This window comes from Barbus barbus, assembly GCF_936440315.1.
Source record: "Barbus barbus genome assembly, chromosome: 11".
Lineage (NCBI taxonomy): Eukaryota > Metazoa > Chordata > Actinopteri > Cypriniformes > Cyprinidae > Barbus > Barbus barbus.
In genome coordinates, this window is record NC_136739.1 from 1,315,457 (window position 1) to 1,339,535 (window position 24,079).

Below are 24,079 nucleotides of genomic sequence, written 5' to 3' on the forward strand. Positions count from 1 at the left end.
GCTTTGCCACTCAGCAGAAGAAAGGTGTTGTTTTGAGTTATTTACGCAGTTGGAAAAGACTCCCTTTGTATTAGTATGAGTCCTACAAGACGGCACAAGTTCATATTTTCCAGGAATTTGGGCTGCGTAGCCAACAGTGTTGAAGATAGCGGGGAAGATGGAGACCGGGAATGTGCCAGGAGCATTGGTGAGGGAATGAGAGACAGAGAGAGACACACACAACCATAGACAGCCCATCATACAGTCATACCGCAGACAGCCAATAGATTTATAGAAGCGTTGGTATTAATATAGCTGCAGTGTTTCAATGCACTTTAACACACACACACACACACACACACACACACACACACACACACACACACACACACACACACACAGTGGCTGTGGAATGTGCAGGATGAGACAATCGTTCCGTCTTTGCCTGCTGATAGTAAAACACATAGGGCACTAATGAAAGCCTGCCACTGTGGGTGGATACACGGCATGATGGGAGACATTCTCATTTCCTCTGATCACCCAGACAATGAGGTGCAAAGACGCTCAGACGAGAGGCAGTGAACTCTAGTTGCAAGCGTAGAGGTGGTAACCATTTAAGCCAGGGGTTCTCAAAGTCTACATTCAAAGGTCCAAATCTGAATATCCATCGATGTCAAAGGTCCGGACAATTATTACAAAACTTGTTTTTAATAAACATACATAGCAAACTAAATAAAAACACTAATTTAAAAAATAAAATGCCCTTTGCATTCAAAATAGATTAATAACAAATGCAAAAGTGGCAAAACAATTCATTTAAGTGTCTGCAATAGAGGTCGACCGATAAGGGTTTTTCTCTGGCCGATGCTTATATTTAGAAATCAGGGCAGCCGATATATGATGCAGATTTTTTGGCCGATATTTGTTTAAAATTGCAATTCTCTTTGTTTTCCTCCCTTTATCTCATAAAAGAGAGTAGAGTAAATGTTTATTGCAGGGCACAAGATGGCAATAGTATAGTAGTAGCAGCCTAATTCATCGTAATAATACATGGCTCAAAACTTAAGCATCTTCTCAAAACAGTTCTGGACCCTGTTTCATTAAACATTTTGGACCATCTCCAAAAAGACAATAACAACTAAACAAATGAATTACAAGTTTAGCATGCGTTTATCAAAGTAGGAAATATAATTAGTGCTCTTGAAATACGAAATGGAGGCAGGTCCTGATTGAATCCCCCCCGGGTCCGGACTTTGAGAAGCACTGATTTAACTGTTGAATAATTAATTTATGATTCAACATTTTGGCAGTAATGGAGATTTATAAATCATTATAGAGGATAAAGTGGCTTCTCTCGTTATGGAATGCACGGACAGGAATTGTTTTATGTGCATGTGTACACAGGTGCATGAGTGAATAAAACGAACATAATACCACCATGCATCCCCTTGTTCTGACAACCAGTCTTTATCTAAATAGAGATGCTTGCTTTAGGAAGACATACTCATAAACGTCGAGCAGTGAATAAAGGCTGTGAAACCTCGCAGGAGATTTTATCGAGAGGTAATCAGTTTAATTACAACGTAGGCTCTGACAGACTCTATTCTGTGAGTCTGTGAGGTGCATGATGGGATGGAAGAGTGCACAGCCTGTACTTACGGTATGTTCATGGCTACTAGCTGCTGTGCTTGATTACAATTACTATGACTTAACAGTTCAGGTCTAGTGCATTACAGTCATCTTCACTCGTTACAGTAATAGTGTGATTTCCGTAATACTATACTGATGCTTATGTTCCCAGAATGCACGGCAAGAATAACTTTAATGTGTAGTTGTTGTTTTTTCTTCTCTGAGGTTTGTTTTTAACGGAGGACAACAGTCCTTGTTGTTCACCCTGATGGAATTGTTTATAGTTGTGGCATGGCCACATATAGGCTACTGTAGATTTAGTAAGTCAATCACTAAACTTTTTTTCTGCATTTATTTTACTGCATGTAACCAATTGTGTTACCACTGTTGCACTGGCTCTGAACATGTTTAATTTATATTTAATTCTACTACTGTTATTATCCCACAATGCAGCATCATGCATTTATAATTTGTGTTACCGCAAAAATTTTCACAGTAAAATTCCGATTACAGTTTTTAATTGCAATAAATCACTGCTAAATCCTGGAGGTTTTTTAGAGAGTGATATTTCTCCTAACCTCCCCTGATGGCAACGACTCTGCTCGGTAAATAACACAATTACCTGCACCGTTTCTCTTTGTGGATAAGCGGAGTTTAGTGCTCTCACTGGGTTGCTAACCTTTCAATGTCAGGATTTTAAGTGCTGATAATATCTCCAGAACGCAGCTTACTCATAGTTACCATTTCTGTCTCTTTTTGGATGGGCTAAAACCTAAAGAGACCCAGCGTGCAAGTCTGTGTCAATAAACAATGTTGTTTGCGTGCTCTCCGCACTGGGATCGCCAGATGGAAATTGAGTCCCTGTCCTCAGTTAGATCAGGCTTGCTCTTTCCCAAATGGACCTGCAATGAAGTGTTTATGGATTTGTGGTTTCCAGGCATACGGTCTCAGAGGATAATGCCAACATCTGCGCACACACACACACACACACACACACTGTAACACACTTCCAGCCACTTAACACAAGATGGAGCTATTTGTCTCATTTCATGGATGCTTCACATGAAACACTTCAGATCATTTTGTGCCTTTGATGAAAGACAATAAAGCATAATTTGGATCATTAGTAGCAGCAAGATAAGTACAACCAAATTAAAGTCAACTGTGAGTGTATTAACTAAGAACAGGGTGAACAACGGTATAAGACTAGCATTCTGTTCAAATGAGTAGGCCTACTACCAAAATAAAAATACAGGCTAACTAAGTCTGAGCTGAATGTGATTTTTTCGGGCACTTCATTTCATGTTATTTTCAATTAAATGAAAAGGTATTATATAGATAATTTTTTATTACATGGAGTTAGTTGAAAGTTCTGAGATTTCTTTTTTGACCCACTTCATAACATCTTTCTATGCAATTTCATAATTACTAATAGTGTCTTTGAAACTATTCTGGTATTGAAATACACTTATAATTACAAGATAATTAAGATGAGATTATTAAAACGTAATGATTTAAACTGTACTTTTAATTTGACATTATTACAAAGTGCACCTAAGAAACAGTCATGAAAGTTTACTCTCTTCAAGTACACGTTTGACCTTTTATTTAATTAGTATCATATTAAATGCAAGGAGAGGGTTTTTAAAAATACTTTTAAGATTTAAAGTACACTAAGTGCACATTCACTATAATTAAGCACACTTCATTTTCACAAGGGACTTCAATATGTTCTGTGGTGTGATAAAACTGTTTTAAACAATATTTTGATAATTCAGTAATAGTATTGTGCTTGTACATAATACTAGTTATTCTCAAATTAATCGAGAAACTACTGTAAAGTGGTAACTTGTAATTGTTACCTTAAAAAGCTGTCTGTTTGATCTAACAACTACATTTAGTTTTGTTGGTGCTATCTAGGATTCAGTGGTGTTATATATTGTAATATTTTTTACTTGAATTAAACAATTCAGATGTTACAACCAGTAGCACAGTTAACATTTATTTATTTTATGTTATTATTTTTTTCGATGCTTTTATATTTAAAAATGATTATCAAACCATAGAATAAAAAAAGGGTTTATTTACAAACACAGATAACTCTGTTTTTTTTTTTTTTTTTCAAAAATCTTGTTTTTATTGTGTTAGCTGTATTTTTAGTTATTTCAGTTTGATTGAGATTAATTGGAATGCAAATAAATTTTAAAAAAAAAACATGATTTTTGAAAATTGTTAAAAACAGAGTTTTTGCAAACGAACTCTTCAAAGGTAAATATTTAACCTGTAAAATAGTGATTTTTTTTAATTAATATTTTTTTTAAATAGTGCATCCAAAATTCGTACTGTATGTTATGCATAAACTACCCTTGCAAAACACAACCTAGCATATTTTTTACAGAGTGATCACACAGAGCCCTGTAGTGTAGAAAACATGACCTATAAAGAATAATGTGTTTTCCAATCAATGCAGTACATTCACTGAATGAGGGCATAAAGTGCAGAGAGGATGCAGTTGTTAGTTGGTAGCAGAGCAGCAGCACCTGTCAGACTGTCATATGGGATTAGTATAAGGGTTAAGCGCTTGGCTGAAGTGGAAAGATACTCTTCTGAAAACCGGTGGTCTTTGCGGATAGGGATTTGTTGTACATTCCAAGAGAAAAGCTGGAAGAACTGATGCGCAGAGGGATAAAAGGCATCATAGATTATTTTAGTGTCCCAGAGTGCACCAAATTTTCTTTTGTACAGGGAATGCCTGCATCTGCTATTCAGTGTCGTTTTCTTTTTCAGACAGTTATAGGTGATGTCAGGGCGCTTTGAGTGATTTCTGAAGAAGAAAAACATGTTGACCAGAATCTGCTGTTTAATTCTTCAAGTAGACTCTTCATTTGCTGGACTTTTCTGTTGTTTGATTCAGAACATTTCAAGATCTTTCAGACAGATTTAGTACGTGAGTGCAGTGCATCTTGGGAGGTTTAATCTTGATGTAGACATCCTGTAAGGTCAGCAGCGTTCACCGTGTCCAGCTGTTCATAGCGAATGACCTCTGAATAACTCTTGCTTCTGTTATCTTCACCATCATCTTAATGACCGCAATACACAGGTGAAACGTCTCCCTCTGTTTTATACTCTTTGTCTGCCATTGTCTCATTTCTTTCCTCTCTCTCTCTTTCTCTCTCTCTCCAGATCAGAAACCAGGAGCATGTAGAATTAATTTGGGAATGGAGCTTTCATTCTTCTCTGAGTAAAGGGTTACCAGAAGCACAGATCTGTGCAGATTCAGGGGTATGTGCCTCAGCGTAAGAGGAAATCCCCTGTGACGACCCCACACTGCAAACTTCATACACAGTTGTTTCTGTATATTATATACCGCGGAGCTCAAAATCAGAGACCACATTGAAAATATAGGATTTAAAATGTATTTAAATTCTGGATATAAACAAAAGGTTTAAGGACTGTTGAAAATAAAATGATTTTTCGTTTTCTAATTCACCTTTTAAAAAAATATTTTTTTAATGATTTTTAAAGTTTTAATTTGATAATATTAATTAAATGAATTATTCAGCAAGGTTGCATTAAATTGATCAAAAGTGACAGTAAAGACATTTATAGTGTAGTATAAGATTTCTATAAAAAAAAAAAATCCTGTTTTTAAAATATACAGTATATATCAGTTTCCACAAAAACATTATTCAGTACAACTGTTTTGAATATTAGCAATAAGAAATGTTTCTTGTTACTGCATATGTACTGACGCAATTTCACTGGTGGTCTCTACTGTACTTCCAGCAATGGCAGTTTTTCTGTACGCTATACTAAATTGTGGCACACTGCCATCAAACCAAGCATATTTCTGTCAAACGACTTTCTTATCTCTAATACATTCTCCTGCTTCACATGCCTTTATAGTCATATCATCTGCTGCAGTAACCCAAACATTTTCACAGTACCAAGAAAAGCAAGCAAGCGGGTGTAATTCTGCTCAATTAGTGATAGCGAGCAGTAACCCAAGCGGTAAAGAAAACAAGCAACGCTCTGCTGTTTTTCAATAGCCATGGCTTAGCCAACTCAGCAGCTGGGCAAGTACCAGACAGCAGGAATCTCTGAATATCACAACCAGAGGAAGTTGTTTGTGATACACAAACCGAATATCTCCTCTGATTTAATAAGAGAAGAAGGGCCAGTAGGGGGAGCTTCAGATATCATGTCATTACTGCTGGTTTAACATGTTAACTTGCTAGTGCAGTTGTACATTGTGGCATGGAGTTCAGTGTGATTAAACATATTTATCCATTAAAATAAATATTTGATCTACATATTTATCGACACAGCATCTGCAGTTGTTGATGGAGATGTTTATTTTTTAAGGAATCATGTTCCGCTGTTGAAATAAAAAAATAACGTCAGGTTTCCATCAAAGAGAAAACTTCCTGTTGTGCTGTTTTCAAAGTGAGGTTGCATGTTAAGTCCAACAACTAATATACATGATAAATAACCGCTAATACTACACTGTTACAAACGACGTGACTATGATCAAAACAGACCGCATCATTCCATGGCCTATAAAGATCTTTTGCGGCCAATTTAAGACATCTCTTAAACAACACAAGACACTCTTTGTTTGGGTTGCTAAGACAGTCAATAACAAAACTTCTCTAATCCCCCAAATGTTTTTCTCCAACACAATGAACATTTAATTGATTGCAACCATTCCACATATCAACAAGCAGATCAGAGGGCAACGGTTCTTGGGAGCTCAATGCTTATTTTCCTCTATTCTTTGAGCGTCCTCACTTTCTGTGTCTTAGGAGCCAATACCTACACCATTAGACCAATCAAAAAGTCCTTTTCCCATCATGCTCTAATGGCTTAACAAATATTCCAGTGGGAAAAACCAAAGCTTAGTACTCATCTTCATTCTCCGCTGAAAAAAGGAAAGCTTTCCCTGCAAGAACTCATTTCTCCACAGATGTGTCATTGCTCCACAGGGGGTTGATCTTTCTAATTCTTTTAAAAACCCTCTTAGTGAGACGTTCTACGGGAGCCCTAGTAATTGCGGCGTTGATCTTTTTACCCTCTGCTCTGTTTCAGACCTGTTTGTCGTGGGAAATTCCAATTCAGCATTATCTTTTGCCTTGGGGCTCTTCTGGTAATCACTACAATCAATGAACAAAACTGTTTTTTGCTCATATGAGTCATTACATCACAAGACAGAAATCATTATGTGATTAATCAATGTAAAATTACTGTAATGATTTTGCCTTTTACTAAATGATGTCTTTCTCAGGCATTTAACTCATGATCAGAAGATGTGTTGTTCAGCCATGGATAAATGTCGCTGCTAAATTATCTTAATGCTTTACAATTAAATAGATCATAGAGAAAGGGGTTCCCCAGTTGACACTAGGACACAATTAAAATCAGCATGTGTTAAATTCTTGAGCGCAGATCTCTTGGCAAGGATCCACACCAGATGGAAGCAGGATTTTGTTTTTCTGAACGTTGCGACATCTAACTGGTAACCATTCAAGTGGGAATGTGTCCGTTGTAATGTTTTTAACTTGTCATGCAATAAAACCTAAGCTGTGATATGTGCCTAATTGAAGACAGAGATCATTATCAATTCATTCGGAGTCAGCGGGGGCCGTTCACCCTTGTTCAAGACTGAAGTTTTAAACCGTACCGACTCCCTCCTTGTGACCTCACTGTGACTAAAACCTCCCTGCCACATTCAAGTAACTTTTTTGTGGTTCGCTTTATTGATACCACTGTGCGCACACTCTTCATTTAAGTCTTGAAATGAAGAATTACAAAGGAGCATATGGATTACAAAAGCTGCGGGAAGGTTTCAGCTTTAATGGGCTTTTGGCTGTTTTCTCAGCATGTAAGATGTGGTTGTATTTTGCATTTGTCATGGGTTTACTATAAATTCAGTGTCCGTAATTGTGTTTCCAGGTAGCATAAACACCAAGAAAGAAGTCTTATAGGAATTAAAAATAGAAGGTTAGACAAACATTCAGACTGTGAAATTACTATATGACAATATAAATTTAGAAAAATACATTGAATTTGTTTTCATTATGCAATAGAAAGGAAAAAGATACAGTTCACTAAACACATGTTGACCATTTGTGACAACATGCCCCAATAGTGGCATATGAGGAAGTTTGAACAGCTTGGCTTTTCAGCAAAATTGAAACAGTTACGGAACACAAAACAATTAATATAATGGCAAATTTACATTAAAAGGTAACATACAAAAATGTAAAGCAAATACACAACATGTGACAACTTGGACAATTATGAAAAATACCCTTATTTAGCCAGTTTAGTCATTGTTTACAATAGTAAATTGTAATATTAAATTATAGAAAATAATTATATTAAATTGCATTTATTTATTGTAATATAAGAGGAACTTTTTTTTAAATCAGCCACTGCGAAACATTTAGGCTATGTAAATTGAATTTTTGCCTCAAGATCATTTAAGTATCCTACTGAAATACAGATGTATGCTTATCTGATAAGTTTATCTCTGTCTTTCTGTCCTGTCTTGTGTCTCAGTCAAATCCTTCAACATTCATTTTTTATCCATTTTCATAGCATGAAAGTTCCTCATTAGATTCTATCACTCTCTATCTGTCCCCGAACAATCCCGCTCATCCCAATGAGTCGTAACTTCCCTGTTTATCGGTTCAATCGGGATATGTCTAATGAGGCACTTGTCCTGTACGGCAGACTGCTGCGCGCGCGCGCGCGCGTGTGTGTGTGTGCGCTGACGTAGAGGTGGGCTGGCAGAGAGTTAAGTGTAGTCTGAGTGCCATCAAGATAAGGCAAACATCAGAAGTCCTGAAGACAGTAGATAGCTGTGTACATGAGTGTCTTGTGTCAGATGATATCTCAGCGTCGGCTCACATTTTCATTCATTCTGAAAGCTCAGACTGATAGCTCCTGCAGAAAAGTTGTGAAGTGATTTCATGAATGAGGTATCACGACATCGCTTGGCACTCTCCAGCATCATTTTATTTTTGGTCAGATTTGGACGATCTGAAGCTGGTCGCTGGAAAGCTGTGCGCGTATTGGACGGATCTTCTCCTCGAGCAGAAGAGTTGTCCTGAAAGAGTTTAGCAGAAGAGCAGCAGCAGCATGGATTACTTTTTATTTCGACTCTTCTGCTCTTTGGCTTTGGCGTCGCTTCTAGTTCAAAGGTAAGAACTTGCTCAGTCGTTTCGTGTCTAATTGAAACGATTGCATTCGTTTCTGCACGTGAATATTTATTTACTGAACTCAAATGCTCACAAACATGAACTGGCATGAACATGATATTATGTAGGTTACTTACGTGCATCCTAAAACTTTCAAAAACAACTAAATATTTTTTTAATTTAATTTTATTATTTATTTATTTTTAAGTTTTGTACATGCTTTTACATCTTTGAGAAAAGTGTGAAAAGGGAAGTTTTGTTTTGACTCTGTTGTAATGCAACTAAAGTATTTGTAAGTGGCATAAAGTTAAAAAGTGGGCTATATGATTCAGTTTTTATTCATAGATGCAGATTTACAAATTATGCTAATAATTTATGGCTTTACCAGAGCTTCATTTAATATCAGTGAACCCACTTATAGTTTGTTTGCAGTTTATGTATTACTTTATTTGCATTTTCCTTTCAAGTTATTGTATTGTACTGGTAGTTTGTGGTTTAGTAGTTAGTTTATACTGGGGTATGTTTCTAGTTGCTCATATGTAGTTTCACATTACTTTTCTTAGTACTGTTATGAAAGGAGCTTTGCATCTGTTATTTGTCAAGTAAACTCATTTGTAATTGTCTCACATCAGCCCCATCTGATGCCATATTTTCTGTGTGTATATGGCATCTGTTTCCAGCACATGGTGTATTTTGCAATAGTCATGAGCATTAGGCTCCTCAGTGGTACTTTGTTCACTTTAATATTTGTCACAGCAGTGTTGCATGATCCATTAATAAAGGATCTTTGTATATTCTACGTGCTTAAACAATGCAAAAGAACATAGGGTATTTATTATTTATTACCTCTTTATTTATGTGCAGATGTATTTGAATACATGATAAGGTTTCATTCTCTCTTCTAGGGCAGACTCAAATGAGATCCTGGGACTAAAGATCCCCTTTGACCCCATTCTCAATGCCAACACGGTGTGTTTGACCCTGCCCGGCCTGACAAAGAAACAGCTGGACGTATGTATGAGACATCCAGATGTGACAGCCTCAGCCATACAGGGCATCCAGATCGCCATCCATGAGTGCCAGCATCAGTTCAGAGGACACCGCTGGAACTGCTCAAGTCTGGAGACCAGGAACAAGATCCCCTATGACAGCACTGTCTTCAGCAGGGGTAAATTAACAAAATAGTAACTTCTGTAGTTTGTGAGCACTTGGAGAGTATTTTTGGAAAATCTGGTTTAGTTAGGTTAGGTGCGTTTCATGGGACCAATGTGTAAAAGTACAAAAACTGAATTTCAAATAAATTTGATATATGCATTTCATTAACATACTAAACTACATCTAAATTATTTGGCTTGCTAGAAACGGATCCATATTGGGTACATTAATCCTTGAAGTTTGTATATTGCACACACACATAAATGTTTGATAGTAGGAAAGCTTTATCAGCCATAGGCATATACCACTTAAAGAGTGGATGTAAATATCCTGCAAGAGGGCTTCCCTGGCCAGCTAATGCATTTTACTGTGTGCCAGTGCAAGTGCTGTGAATTTGCTTTCAGCATTTGCCCAACCCTCAGTGGCAAAAGCATAAACCTGTTTAGTTAGTTTCTGTAACCCAAAGTGACAGTTTCCTTCAATCTTTAATTCATTTTCCCACTTCCTCCACCATCAGCGCAGCCGGGCGTGCCTCTCACTTTAAATTATTTGTTAGATTGATTTGTTCCAGGTCTTTCATTGGCTTGGAAGGAAATCTAAAACAGCATTTCCATGTCTGTGTCTTCTGGCTGCGCCTAAGTGCCGTTTGCCCCCCATAGAATCATGAGAGGATTGCACCAAAAAAAAAAAAAAAAAAAAAAAAGCAGCACCGGCTGGTGTCGTGTGTGTATTTCAGCTTGCAGGTCTCCTCTGCGTGAGTGTTTGTCACTGTGCGTGGGTGGGTTAATAGGTGTGAGTTCCTGCGTGTTTTGAAATGATCAATTGAACATCATTCAGCTATCTCAGATCTTTGCTCCGTGCCCCAAGGGCAGCTCTGCCATCAGCAAGCATTTTTGGAAGACACACTGAATTCCAGACACTGACTGCTTCGCACCTGATTTAAGTTTTAAAGGCTCATTAGTCATTTGTAATCACCAGAGATGGACAAAACAGGACACCGAGGTGAGGCGAGGCTGCATTCAGGCCTAATAAGACAAGCCCCAATCTGCATTAAACACGCTTTTTAAGTGGTAGACACGGGGTCATGGCCAGTTTAAAACTTGTTCAAACTTGGAAATTTCTGTTTCTCTTGAATGATCATTTACAATAAACCAACTTTAGTGGTCACACGAATGCATATGAATGTAGACAGTCAGTCATGCAGAAGTATTAAGCTTTTATATTTTTGTAGAGTTTCTTTAAGATCTTTGACATTAACCAGACTGAGTTTTTTCTTTTTTTAATGACTTAAGTAGAAAAAAAAATGATGATTTAAACAGCGGAAATTTTATGAAAGATGCAAAAGTCATTATGCATTGACAGTACATTATATTATATTTCACATTAACCATACTGATTATTTAAAGGAAAAAATAGGAATTTCATAGCCTTTCAATTTCTCATATTTCTTAATATTTATTTTCTTTCAGATCGCTGACATTAACCAGGCACATATTTTTTTTTCTTTTAATGATTTAAGCATTAAAAATAAAAAATATTAATGACATCTATCATCTATCTATCTATTGAGAGAGAGAGAGAGAATAACAAGAGAGATATTCATATGCTTTCAGATTTGTGGTCATTTAAATGGCAAGATAGTAATTTAGGCATTAAATTTATTTTCATATTTTCATATATCCATATTTTCTTTCAGATCTTAGACATTTACTGATATATATATATATATATATATATATATATATATATATGTGCATATACATATATCAGTAAATGTCAAACGATTAATCACGATAAATCACATCCAAAATAAACGTTTTAGTTTACATATATTTATTATGTATATATAAATGCACACACATACAGCATATATTTTGAAAATATTTACATGTATTTACATGTATATATTTATATCATATATAAATATATTTAATACATAAACTTAACATATTTTTCTTAAATATATACATGCATGTGTGTGTATTTATATAGACATGATAAATATACACAGTACACACACAAATGTTATGTAAACAAAACCTTTATTTTGGATGTGAATAATCACGATTAATCGTTTGACAGCACTAATATATATGTATATATATATATATATATATATATATAAAACAGGAATTTTATATATGTACTTAAGTGGGTCTTTTTCATGCTGAAGAAGTGCCCTTTGATATTAGCAGGCAGAAGGAACCTATAAACTATTTAGCCTTTATGGGCTCTTTCATGTTCCTGTGCATGGCCTTCTTTTATTCCCCATCTGTCCCTGAAAATGATTTAAGAGAGTCTGCTTTTATGAGACCTCCGTTTATTATTGTTTGAGACCATTAGCTTTCAACAAGCCTTTATCACATGCAGGCACCTTCTTCACTCTGGAAACCCTGGAGAAAAACAAAACCGTGTAATTAAATATTCTTATACAAGAACAACAACATAAATTGCTACTGCTACATGTGGCTCTCATGTGTTCGAATGTATTTGCTGAGGAATTTCTTGAATCTTGTCGGAAAGTCTTAAAGTCTGCCGCACTTCAGGTCCAATGAAGAGTGCAGCGGATGAGAGCATGTGATTAGTGCAGATCAAACAGCCGCTAACAGTAGCCAGGTTAATTGCAGCCACGTTTTTGAGCTCAGTGCAGAGCCTGTGCACAGACAAGCATGTCTGTGCTTAGCCACGCTTACCGGAGACCTCCACACCTTCTGCATTGTTCTTGCATGTGCATGCTTTGGATGCTTAAGCGCAGCACAGCATTCACTAACTTTGTCCTGTGAGGTCTTTCTGTTGCTTGTTGTGTGAAGGAATATACTGGTACTACTGTCAAACATCAGGGCTTGTGTGGTTTCTCCTCGTATGTGATAGCTTTCTTCTCAACAAAGCAAAGGGAGAACAATTCCAGGGGCGCTTATAGACAATGTTTGAGCAAGGCTTGCCTGAATAATCCCTTGTATTGTCTCTTTGGCAGGTTTCAGAGAAAGCGCGTTTGCATATGCCATCGCAGCGGCCGGAGTGGTGCATGCCGTGTCCAATGCCTGCGCTATGGGCAAGCTGAAGGCCTGCGGCTGTGATGAGAAACGCCGAGGGGATGAGGAGGCGTTCAGGATCAAACTCAATCGTCTCCAGCTGGAGGCCATCAACCGGGGGAAAGGCATGGTGCACGGCGTGATGGAGCAATTTCCCGCCGACACTCTCGGCCCCCAGGACTCCTGGGAATGGGGCGGCTGCAGTCCCAATGTAGAGTTTGGGGAACGCTTCTCCAAGGACTTCCTGGACTCCCGTGAGACGTACAGAGACATTCACTCCAGGATGAGACTTCACAACAACAGAGTTGGCAGGCAGGTGAGACACGGCGTTGTGTTGGCTGTGTGTGTGTGTGATGTGTGACACTAAGCCTGAATTAGTGTGCAGTGTTGGATTGCATTTCCAAAGAGTGCAAAGGGATCATCTTACACTCCCTTTTAAGGTGCGTTAAAACTCTGTGTTCAAAGATGAGCGCTTCTTTTCTACTGAGATACTATAACCGTGTCACATGTACTATAGGAGACAATAGCAGCTGAGTTCCTCCTTTTGATGTACCTTGAAGCTACAGATTTCCTCCGAGCGGCGGTTAAACATGAAGGGACGCTCATGTTGCAGCTGTGCTCTTGAAAGCTTCATCCCTGTCCGTTTTGCCAAGCGTAACATTTTTGTTTGTGTGTTCCCTGAGTCATGCAATCCTTGGTTTTTCTAAAGCGAGGCCCTGGCATTGCGAGAGGTTTGTTGAACTTTTTGCTTGGGCTCCTGCCTGCGTGTAAACGTACGAGCTGGTGCCCCGTCTATGCTCAATTAGGTGCTCTCATGAATCTTTTCCGATCTCCACGCACCCCCCGAACCACCTACCAATAGCAAAACACTTAAATGAGCAATAACTCCACTCGAGCAAAAGCAAACGTGCTTCTCTGAAATTGGATTTGGGAATGTCTAAAAGGCATTTAAGCTTTATCAAAATATGCCTTCCCTGGTGTTGCCTTTGATCAGTGAGTCTCTCCTGGTGGCAAAGTGTGATGTAAGGGATCGAGGTGTTGTCTCTTTGTGTTGTTGTACTAATTAGATAATAAGACGCAGATTAGCGGCACTGTAGAGCAGTTACGTTAAATGCCCTGAGATGAATAACAGGACGTGGATAAGGTAAAAAACTAAAACTGATGGATCCTAATGGCCTTTCTTGTGTTACTTGTGTTTCACAAAGAAAACAAATGGGCTTTACTGTAGTAAAAAATATGTATTTTACTCATGCAGTTTGTTGTATAGAACTTGTGTTCATCAGAAATATGAAATAACACTTTTTTTCAAATATGTTTATCGACCAAAAACAAATCAAAACTGCCATATAGTTTAGATTATTTCTGTTTGCTTTGATAACACTCTGGATATTTTCCCAGCTTCATGAGGAGCATCCAGAGCTCTCTTTCCAACACATCTGAGGGATTTTTTAAGTTATCTGGCCACTTGTTCGCTGCTTTTTCTTCACTCTGCAGTCCAAGTCACCAATTCCAAAAACATGTTTACTTCTGTAAAGAACATCATATATAGGCATTTTTTTTTTACAAAACCGGTTTCAAACATAAACATATTTTATTTATTTATTTTCTCTTTTATTTGACAGGGACATTGCAATTAAACATAGTACAAAACAAGTTTAGTAACTGATGCTATGCAAAAAGAGTTTATAGCTAGAGCTAATTTTCAACTCCAGTCCCTGGTTGGGCCTTTACACTACAACATTTTCTATTTCCTCATAAAAACGTATCTATAGACACACCATATAAATCACTTACATACACAAACTAGCTATTTACAGATGAGTACATTCCTGTTTCGATTTCATCCAAGACTTAACTCGAGAACTGAACATTTTAAGCTCAGTCATGGTTTTATGTTCAGTGGGTAGTGAGTTCCACAACTTTGCACCTTTATATGAAAAAGCAGACTGACCAAATGAAGTCTTACGGTACGGAACTATGCAGTTGTTATTGATAGAGCCTCTGGTGACTCTGTTGATGCTTTGTCTCTGCATAAATGAACTGAGTGGCTCAGGTGCTATATTATTGAGACATTTGAAAGTTAATTTGAGAAAACATAAATCGCTAAAGCTTTCAAAGCTTAACAATTTATACTTCTGGAGAATATTACAATGATGGTAGCGGATTGGCTTTTTGTCCATAATCTTTATAGTTTGATTGTATAATGACCTGATGTTTTTAGTTACTGAGAGCGTGGCCTGTGCCCATGCTGTCATGCAGTATGATATATGAGAGAATATCATAGCATGCATGTACAGGAGGGCGGCCTGGTTTGGAATGTACTGTCTAATTGTTTAGGTTGCTTTGTATAGTTTTTGAGATTTTCTTAAGATGTTTGTCAAATTTTAACTGGGGGTCAAGGATCAATCCAAGGTATTTAAAATCTGTTACCAATTTTATAGTTGTGTCTTGCAGAGTAATCTGAAAATCCACAATTTGTCTTTTAGTAGAAAAACACATTGCTATAGATCACTGTTGCATTAAGATCGTGAGAAACGTGTGCAAACCTACGTGTCTCCTTTTTTATGATCACTCAAGCAGTTGTTACACAATTGTTCATAAATGTAAGACTTCTTAAATTATGTAAGAGAGCTGGAAAGAGTATCCTAACCTGATTAGGAGTTGCAAGATGATTGCATTATGCAGACAGAGGCAGACACCATGCAATAATAGTTGGAATTGGCCTTTTTGTATTTATTATGTATAATGTATTATTCTGGAGTGCCAGTAATTACTAAGCATTTGAAAATCTCACTACAACAACTAACGGAGGTGGTGAAAAAGTACACATGTGGACATCTTGGGTTTTGCAATTTTTCCACTGCCTCTGTTAGCTATTTTATTGTTGCACTGATATAAAACTTTCTCAAAGAATCTCATGTGGCAAGACCGTTTGCTTGTGCTGTTTAATGTTATTTTACTGTAAATGTTTATCCCCTGAACATCCCATTATGCATAACTTAATTTTTACTGATTTATTCTTTTGTAAATATATATAAATATTATACATTCAACTCATGTGAGTTTCTCCATTTTGCAAAATAGCACTGTCTAACAGCAAAGCAAGCTACAGTTAAACTTAAAATATGAGTGTGCATGTGCAATGTTGTTGACTTTTTATTTTGGGACATAGGTTTATGTCCATAACATCATGAAAGTTAAGTAAATGAAATTAGTTTAAATAAATCTTGCGTGCATAGTGTAATGCCATTCCTGTCATATTACTCTTGCTGGCCCACTATTGGCTTATTCAGTGGTTGAGGGCAGTCGTTTTGGTTTGACATTGCTGTTGGCGTAACTTCACAACACTTAAATGTCATTTCAGTCAGTACTTACTGTAGGAATTAGACAGTATTTGCTGAAACTTATTTTCAACTTCATTGTATAAAGTTCCTGCTGTTGGGTTAGAAGCGTTTGTACTATTTCTACTCTTATAAACCAGCACTTCTTGTAATTGTGAGGTAGTAACATTTTAAATTTGGCAGGCACTTTTAACTTCAATCACGCTCAAAAGATACATTTTTACCAGTTCTTGCATTACCTGGGAATCAAAGCAATGACCTTGGCATTGCTATCGCTATGCTCGACTGATTGAGCACTATTTTAAGAGTTTCACTATAGCTTGTAACTTCAATATTAGCAATTTGAACTGCTTTTGGTGTGGCTGCTCCTCACACAATGACAGCTCATCAGCTGTGCATTCTAGACGTGGGAGGTAAGATATCATCATGGATTAATCTGTTGTCACTCTTTATCAGGACGGTGCAGAGCTGAAGTGTAAATGACCATGATAAGCTCAGATGGGCTTCACTGGCAGGTTCACACAGACAGAGTCGCAGATTGTTCATTGTTTGCTGCTTCCTCTTCTATAATTTGTCTCTGTATCGTTCCATCAGTTTTCTGGTTCCCTTGATTATTCAGACAAAACATGGTCAGTCCCAAATAAAGTAACAGATAGTAGCCGTGTTTGCCATCTAAAGTACTTCTACTAATACTCATGCCCAATTCTGTCTCACGCTATAAGCTTAGATTCATTGTTCTAGAGACTGTGTAAATTTGGTATATTTCTAAAGTCTTTGTTATTGATGAATTATGTCACAGTTTCGTGATTAATTATGATAATTATCATGATCATTGTGGATTTTACTTACAGAAGTCACCCATTCTTGGACTCAGAGATGACACTTCAAAGGATCTTTATTGTTATCAGTTTCTAAACTGATTGATTGTTATTTATATTGGAGGATCTATAAAGGATGCTGGAAGTTCAGGATTTCTGTCTGAGAAGCTCAGTTCGGAGGTGTGGCGTTTGATCAAGCTGCCAGCGAGGGTGTGATGTACAGAGAGAGACGCCATTGTTCAGGAATATTTCTTCTGCTCCTGCCAGTAAGCCTGTTTGGCATCCGAACCTGATTGCCAGAAAAAAGATAGACAAGAAACTTTGCTGCTACTGAAATATTGCTGCTACTGTTGGCAGGTTTTCTTGAGTCAGTGTCAGCGGGATGAGAAAGGAAAAAATGGCAAAATCTTCCATCTTCAATTAAACTCATTTTCTCAAAATTCATGACATATTTATGTTTTTCTCTGCTTAGCCCATTGCCTTTGGCAATTGGGTCCCATAATTTTGGCAGATGGGTGATGTGACGTAGGGGTCCCGGCCGGGTAGGACGAGACACGCTCTGTATCGCTTTTTTATTTGCAAGGTTTGTGACCCAATATTCCCTCACCTCCCTCCCCGGGAAAGGTAGTCGCTTGTCAAGGAATGTAGTGACTTTACTGGGATGTACATGTCGCCTCATGCCCACCCTCTGGTTCTCACGACGTTCAGTCTTGTTAAAAGCTCTAATTAGTGGCTGCTGGCTATTTGGAAACAGATGTTTAAAGCCAGCAAAAGATTTTAGACATCAAACACAGCGGGAAGTAGAAAGACATTCGCCCTTCCTTCCCCAAATACAACTTTTAAACAGTCTGTCACTGGCCAGGGCAACACATAGGGGGAAAAAAGGAAACTGCATGAAGAGAATTGATTTAATTGTATTGTTTTAGTATTTGCCATGCACTGCTTCTGGCAACAACATATGGACCGGCAGGGCAAAAAGAACAGGCCATGTTTTTATGTTTGCAGTAGTTGCCGATTACATGGCAACGTCTAGTGGGGTTGTAAATTATTTTTTGCATGTTTTCATTGGAGCTCCTTCCACTCAATGAAGACCGGTTGGAAAGTCAGGCGGCGTTTCTACTTTTAGAGCAAAGCAAGCACAGGACAGGAGACGGTACAGAAACACAGTTTATAAGAACAATGTTTTGACCTAAAAGTATTAGTGACATTCCCTCTACATTTCTTTGCTGTATACACCACACATGAATTAAATGTAAACATGTTTAATTGACAAAATACATCACAGTCTGGTCACGCATCTGTCCGAGACTTTAATGAAGATGTGTGTTGGGACATTGAGGTTTTGGTGGAACGCCTCCTCTGAAACATCAAAGGAACCAAGCACTACTCATTCAGCAATTCATCAAGAGCCATTAGATGGAGGATCATGTTGTCAGGCACCCTGTCATCATTTTGTCCTAGATCTTAAGTGGACTCTCCAGCTTAAACCTAACGGTGTCTTACTGCGACTGCAAAGCCCTGAACACGAACGCGATCCACACATGATTGTCTCTGTCTGTGGTGACAGACACTAATATGTTCCTGCTTTTTGGACTGGCACACAAAGATTTTAGATATACATGTAGCTGTAAGGTTGTATATCTAAAATATACAATTTTCCTTGAACGACAATAGATAGAGTATTAAGTATATTACTGCACTTATTTATTTAAATGTGCATTTTTTTAGATGTGCATTTATTAATGTGTGTGCTCATTTTTCTGAACACATGAAACAAATCATTATTGAATTATTTGTTCCATGTGTTTCAGAAAAATGTGCACACTTATATTTTACAGAAAAGACCAAGAAGAAGAGTTGCACACAGCTGACTAACACTGAGCATGTTTTTAAGAGGAATAAATGACAATCATTCACTCAATTTAACTGGAGTTTGAAATTTACTTTAAAATTTCTTTAATAATTTGAGATATGTATAATTGAATGAGTTATTTGAAAGTTATTTTTTTTAGAATAACATGCACTGGTTAATTGTGCAAGAAGAGGGAAGTTTGTCTTTCTATGATACGCATTATTTTGTAAGAAATATTATTCCCATTAGATTTTATATATACATTTGGGGAAATGTTACCATTTGGAAACTCTGTAGTGGAAACTACTATTTTCACCCATAATATCATAACCCCAGTGAAATCTGGATGAACAAAATAAAATCCCACTCAGAAATGCAGCACATTAAGAAAATTAAATGTGCTGCAAATGCTGTTTCAGTTTAATAGTATTCTTGAAAGTAATGGCTTGATTGACGAGTCCCAAATCATTGAATATTATAGTAAGAGCTGCTTAATTTAAATATTAGTTTTTACATTGTTGATGTATTATGAAGGAAAAAGCATCTGACTTGAGGGGACTTGCAGCTGTTTTGCTGTATACTGCCTGTGGTCCAAATGTGCTACCAATGTGTTTTACTTGATCTCAGTCTGGTGCCAGTTTATGGGCGAGCCTGTCTCACTTTTTCTTCAATTAAAGTGGCCCAGATGTGGCTCTCAATTTGCTCTGCACCAATGAAATAACAGCACACCCTTCAAAACATCCACATCCACTGCATGTCGGAAAAGAAAATGTGCACATTTATAGGCCCTAATATGTTTTGCTTCCAGATCCATTTATAGTGGCTTCTGCTGTGTTACTGTAGCTTTTGGAGCAGCACGTGTTGCTGTACACATCAAATGCTGATGAATAACTGCAACACTTCTTCCATTGCGAATCTGCCAAATACATCGAAAAATTTGCTCTCTTTGAAGCCCTAAACACACTGCATGATTTTCGGCTGTCCCAGATGCAAGATTGGCATCGTGAAACAATCGTGCCGATTTCTGTCTTAGTGGTGTCGTACAGTGTCGACTGTGTCGCACGTCGTAGCCAAGTTTATTAGATCCATGTCGCACAGGGTGTCATGCAGTGATCTTACAGGATTGCTAAAGTCGTGCAGTGTGTTTTGGGCTTAAGATTGAAATATGCCTTTAGATTTGTTCTGTGCTGACACCCTCTTCAGAGTTTCAGAACATCCTTCGATTGCATGCAGGTTGCGATATAAATGTATGCTCCTCCGCATATAAATATTTATATTCAAATTCTATTCTTATAAAAAAAAAAACTTGTCCCTTTTAGACTTGCACTCTATTCATGTACTGCTTGTTTTCTTTATATAAAATACTAACACTAGCTTTTCTAATCTTTTTGTATTCTATCTATTTGTTTTCTTTTCATTTATTATACAATTAACAAAAGCAAAAATGCCTCTAGCCTTCTCTATTCTCTTTCTATTCTATCTGTTTTCTTTTTATTTATTATATAATAATAAAATAAAAACCTTGCTTCCTGTACTGCGTTAAGCTGAGACTTGTTATAGCACTTGCATATCATTGCTCATCTGATTTGATTTTGATTGCGTCCATTGTCCTCATTTGTAAGTCGCTTTGGATAAAAGCGTCTGCTAAATGTAAATATAAAGTCCTGTATCCCTATAGAAACGTAAGATACGTTGAATAAAACACATGTCGATAAAGCCTATTGTTTCACAAGTTTCGTTCTGTGCCAGCAGGGCAGTGCAGAGGCTTGACAGGCTTTACTTTAAGGATTTTAATCTGTTCAGCGCTTCCTGCACTTCATCTGTAGCTCCTCAGGCTAGACGGTCTGCCAGGCTTCAGTCAGACGCTCCACCTCTCCACACACCCGATAGATTATCCTGTTGTCACTTAAGCAGGGCGGCAGCTTCCAAGAGAGCACTTCCTGTCTTTTCCTCACTTCCTCTGCTGCCACGCTGCTCTTGCCCTTAGGTGCAGAGTCCAGACAGAGGAGGAAGAAGAGCAATCAGACCCTGCGATCTTCCATCCCAAGCCTGTAGCTTCCTCAGCATGGGCCGCACATGGCAAGAGCAGGCAGGTCCACTTCCTAACTGCTGGAGGTGAGACATTCAAATTCCCGTCAGGTTCTCTTCTCGGCGCTCAAAGCGAAAGGATTTGAATATCCTTATGTGTCTGTACCAGCATCGCATCAGCCCTCAGGGAACTGATTTGGCTTCCTTTGGAAAGGCTGCAGTCTTTCGAAACAATGACCTTGAGATGATGAAAATGCTGGTGCTACACAGGGTTAATCTTTGTTTACGCTTCACTGAGGGTTCATTTGAGTGCCACTGAGGTGTTCACCTCAGACGGAGCGAGATCAGCCTGAAATTCTGGTGTTTTGTCAAAACAGTTTTGTAGTACCTGATTTGCCATTGTGGGCGTATTGTTGTGATTGATCGTTGTTATCTTTGGCCTCAATAAGGTTCTGTTTCATATGTCTCTTTGAGTCCATATAAAACAGACCTGCTCCATTTGCATGCACACCTATGATGGCTAAGAGCTTGAAATAGAAACCACCAGCATGCAAACCGTATAGCCTGAAGAATTCACAATCTTCAGGGATGGGAGATGTCTGCATTTGACAACTGCTGAAAGTGACCTGCGACTCGAGGTGAACGGCAACAGTTGCCAGAACATTGCGTTTTAGCAGACTGCGGCCCTGGAGAATCGAAAAGTTGTTTTGAGTCATTTCAGAAACTGAAAAAATATGTCCTGTGACGCCATGGCATAGGAGGGGGGAAACTGAAGAAAGAAAAAACAAGCCATGAGTGACGTGAAAATGTGACGTGAAACCTAATCCGTTGAGTTTTGACAGACAAAACTTGTTCATACTGTGTTTTGTCCCGCGGTGAGCGCTAGGAAGCCTGTGAAACGTGGGATTGATAAGCCTTAATATTTGCGCTTGTGTTGTTGATATGGGTGGGTGCTGGGGCATCTGTCAGTAGTGAGGGTGGCCCCTCTTCCTCTTGGTAATTGGATCTAAAAGTGTATAGCTGGGGATGACAGATAAGTGCATTGTTGAGAGAATGGGAGGTCTGAACTTGAGTAGGGCATCCTCATCTCCAACTCTGACATGTCATGTGGTAGAACTTATAACCACAAAGAGGGAAAAAAGTGCATGAGTAATACTAGACTGAATAAATCTTTTTCTTCATCTGAATATATTCATTAATAATGTGTTCCGTGCATACTGTACAATGACTTGAATATGCGTCTTCTACTATGTGCATGTTTTTAATTTATGAATTAAAATTTAGAATTTTTTTTTTTGGTGTGCATAGTCAAAAATGTCAGGGATTTTATAAATAAAAGTTTATCATAAATTTTTTTTTTTTTGGCATAATCATTATTTTCTTATGTAAAAAATAATAAAGTATTTTTAAAAATGTTGTCAGCCAAATCAAAGTCATGCGGTCCAACCAACAAGTAGAAACATGCAGAAAACAAAACAATACAGAAAACAGAAACTAATACATAGAAAGGAATCTTCTTAATGACTTTTAATGATCTTAATGACCTTTATGAATTTATTCATAATATTTAAATAAAAATAATTGTTTTTCTTTACCTATTAATTAGGTTCTCATAGATGTAGTTTAAAGAGGGCAGGAATCAATGACTGAGGAATAATTTCTCACATGTAATATATGAAACATGTTGTCCATCAACAGTTCTATTATGAAAAGCAAAATAAAAAAAAACTCTTAAAACCTAATTTTCCTTACTGTGTACAATCTTAAATGTCATCGACTCATCTATTAATATCTGTATCATTTTCCATTCATCACAAATCAGTGATTTGTCTAATGAGGGCTCAGATGATTTTTTGCTAATGCATTGCCAGGTCTAGATTGGCCGCTATGGTCCAGATGCTGCGGTTTCCAGATATTAACATCTTCCTCATCTGTTTTGCTTGTGTGCAGGTTGTGGTGGACCACATGAGGAGGAAATGCAAATGCCACGGCACATCAGGAAGCTGTCAGCTCAAGACCTGCTGGCAGGTGACTCCAGAGTTCAGAACGGTGGGCTCGCTGCTGAAGGATCGTTTTAATATCGCCACGCTAATCAAAGCCCACAACAGAAACACGGGTCAGGTGGAGCACGCCCACCCGACGCACCGACGGAGAGCCAACGCGAACGATCTGGTCTACTTTGAGAAGTCCCTGGATTTCTGCGAGAGGGACCCTGGGTCGGACTCTGCCGGGACGCAGGGCCGGATCTGTAACAAGACCAGCCAAGGAATGGACAACTGTGAGAGCCTGTGCTGTGGCCGGGGCCACAACATCTTACAGCAGACTCGCAGCGAACGCTGCAATTGCAAGTTCCACTGGTGCTGTTATGTTGTGTGCGAAGAGTGCAGGATAACAGAGTGGGTCAGCGTCTGCAAATGAAATAAGCAATCGCCTATTAAATGTACAAAAACAGACATTAAACACAGGGAAAGACTGAGAAATCCCTCCCTTTTGCAATGGACTGCCGTTTCCATGATTCGAATGGAAAGCACAAAAGCAGACTGAGATGAATTGAGTGCTAGAAAAGTGTGCTTGTGTTTGCACACTGCATGGGTCCAAGCACAAGATTTCAGACTGACTTTGGACTTGCACTGCATATAATTTCAGAAAGTATTTTTAATTTAAATAAATTAAGAATATGCATATATTGTTGAGTATATTGCCAACAGAGCACTCATCGACACTACGTGGTGTTCGTTTTATTTCAGTTTTCAGAGAAATCAATGGCTCCTAGTCCTGATATATAGCACCAAGCAGACGCAAGGGATTCCGGTACTTAAAGAAGAGAAATATATAAATATAAACACACATATATATTAGTGCTGGGCAACGGTTAATTGTGATTAATCGCATCCAAAATAAAAGTTTTTGTTTATATAATATACTGTATGTGTGTGTACTGTGTATGTTTATTATATATAAATACACACACATGCATGTATATATTTAAGAAATTATGTTATGTTTATATATTAAATATATTTATTTACAATATAAATTATAT

At 37.8% G+C, this 24,079-nt stretch overlaps 1 protein-coding gene across 1 annotated transcript; it reads left to right on the forward strand.

The window, feature by feature from the left end:
• Positions 1 to 8,586: 8,586 nt before the first annotated feature.
• wnt10a (wingless-type MMTV integration site family, member 10a) lies at positions 8,587 to 23,454 on the forward strand (the record flags this gene model as incomplete). The annotated part of the gene is given in 5 exon segments (XM_079428173.1): positions 8,587 to 8,730; positions 8,734 to 8,813; positions 9,716 to 9,978; positions 12,940 to 13,313; positions 22,987 to 23,454. Coding segments are annotated over 5 exon segments (1,329 nt in total).
• Positions 23,455 to 24,079: the final 625 nt, after the last annotated feature.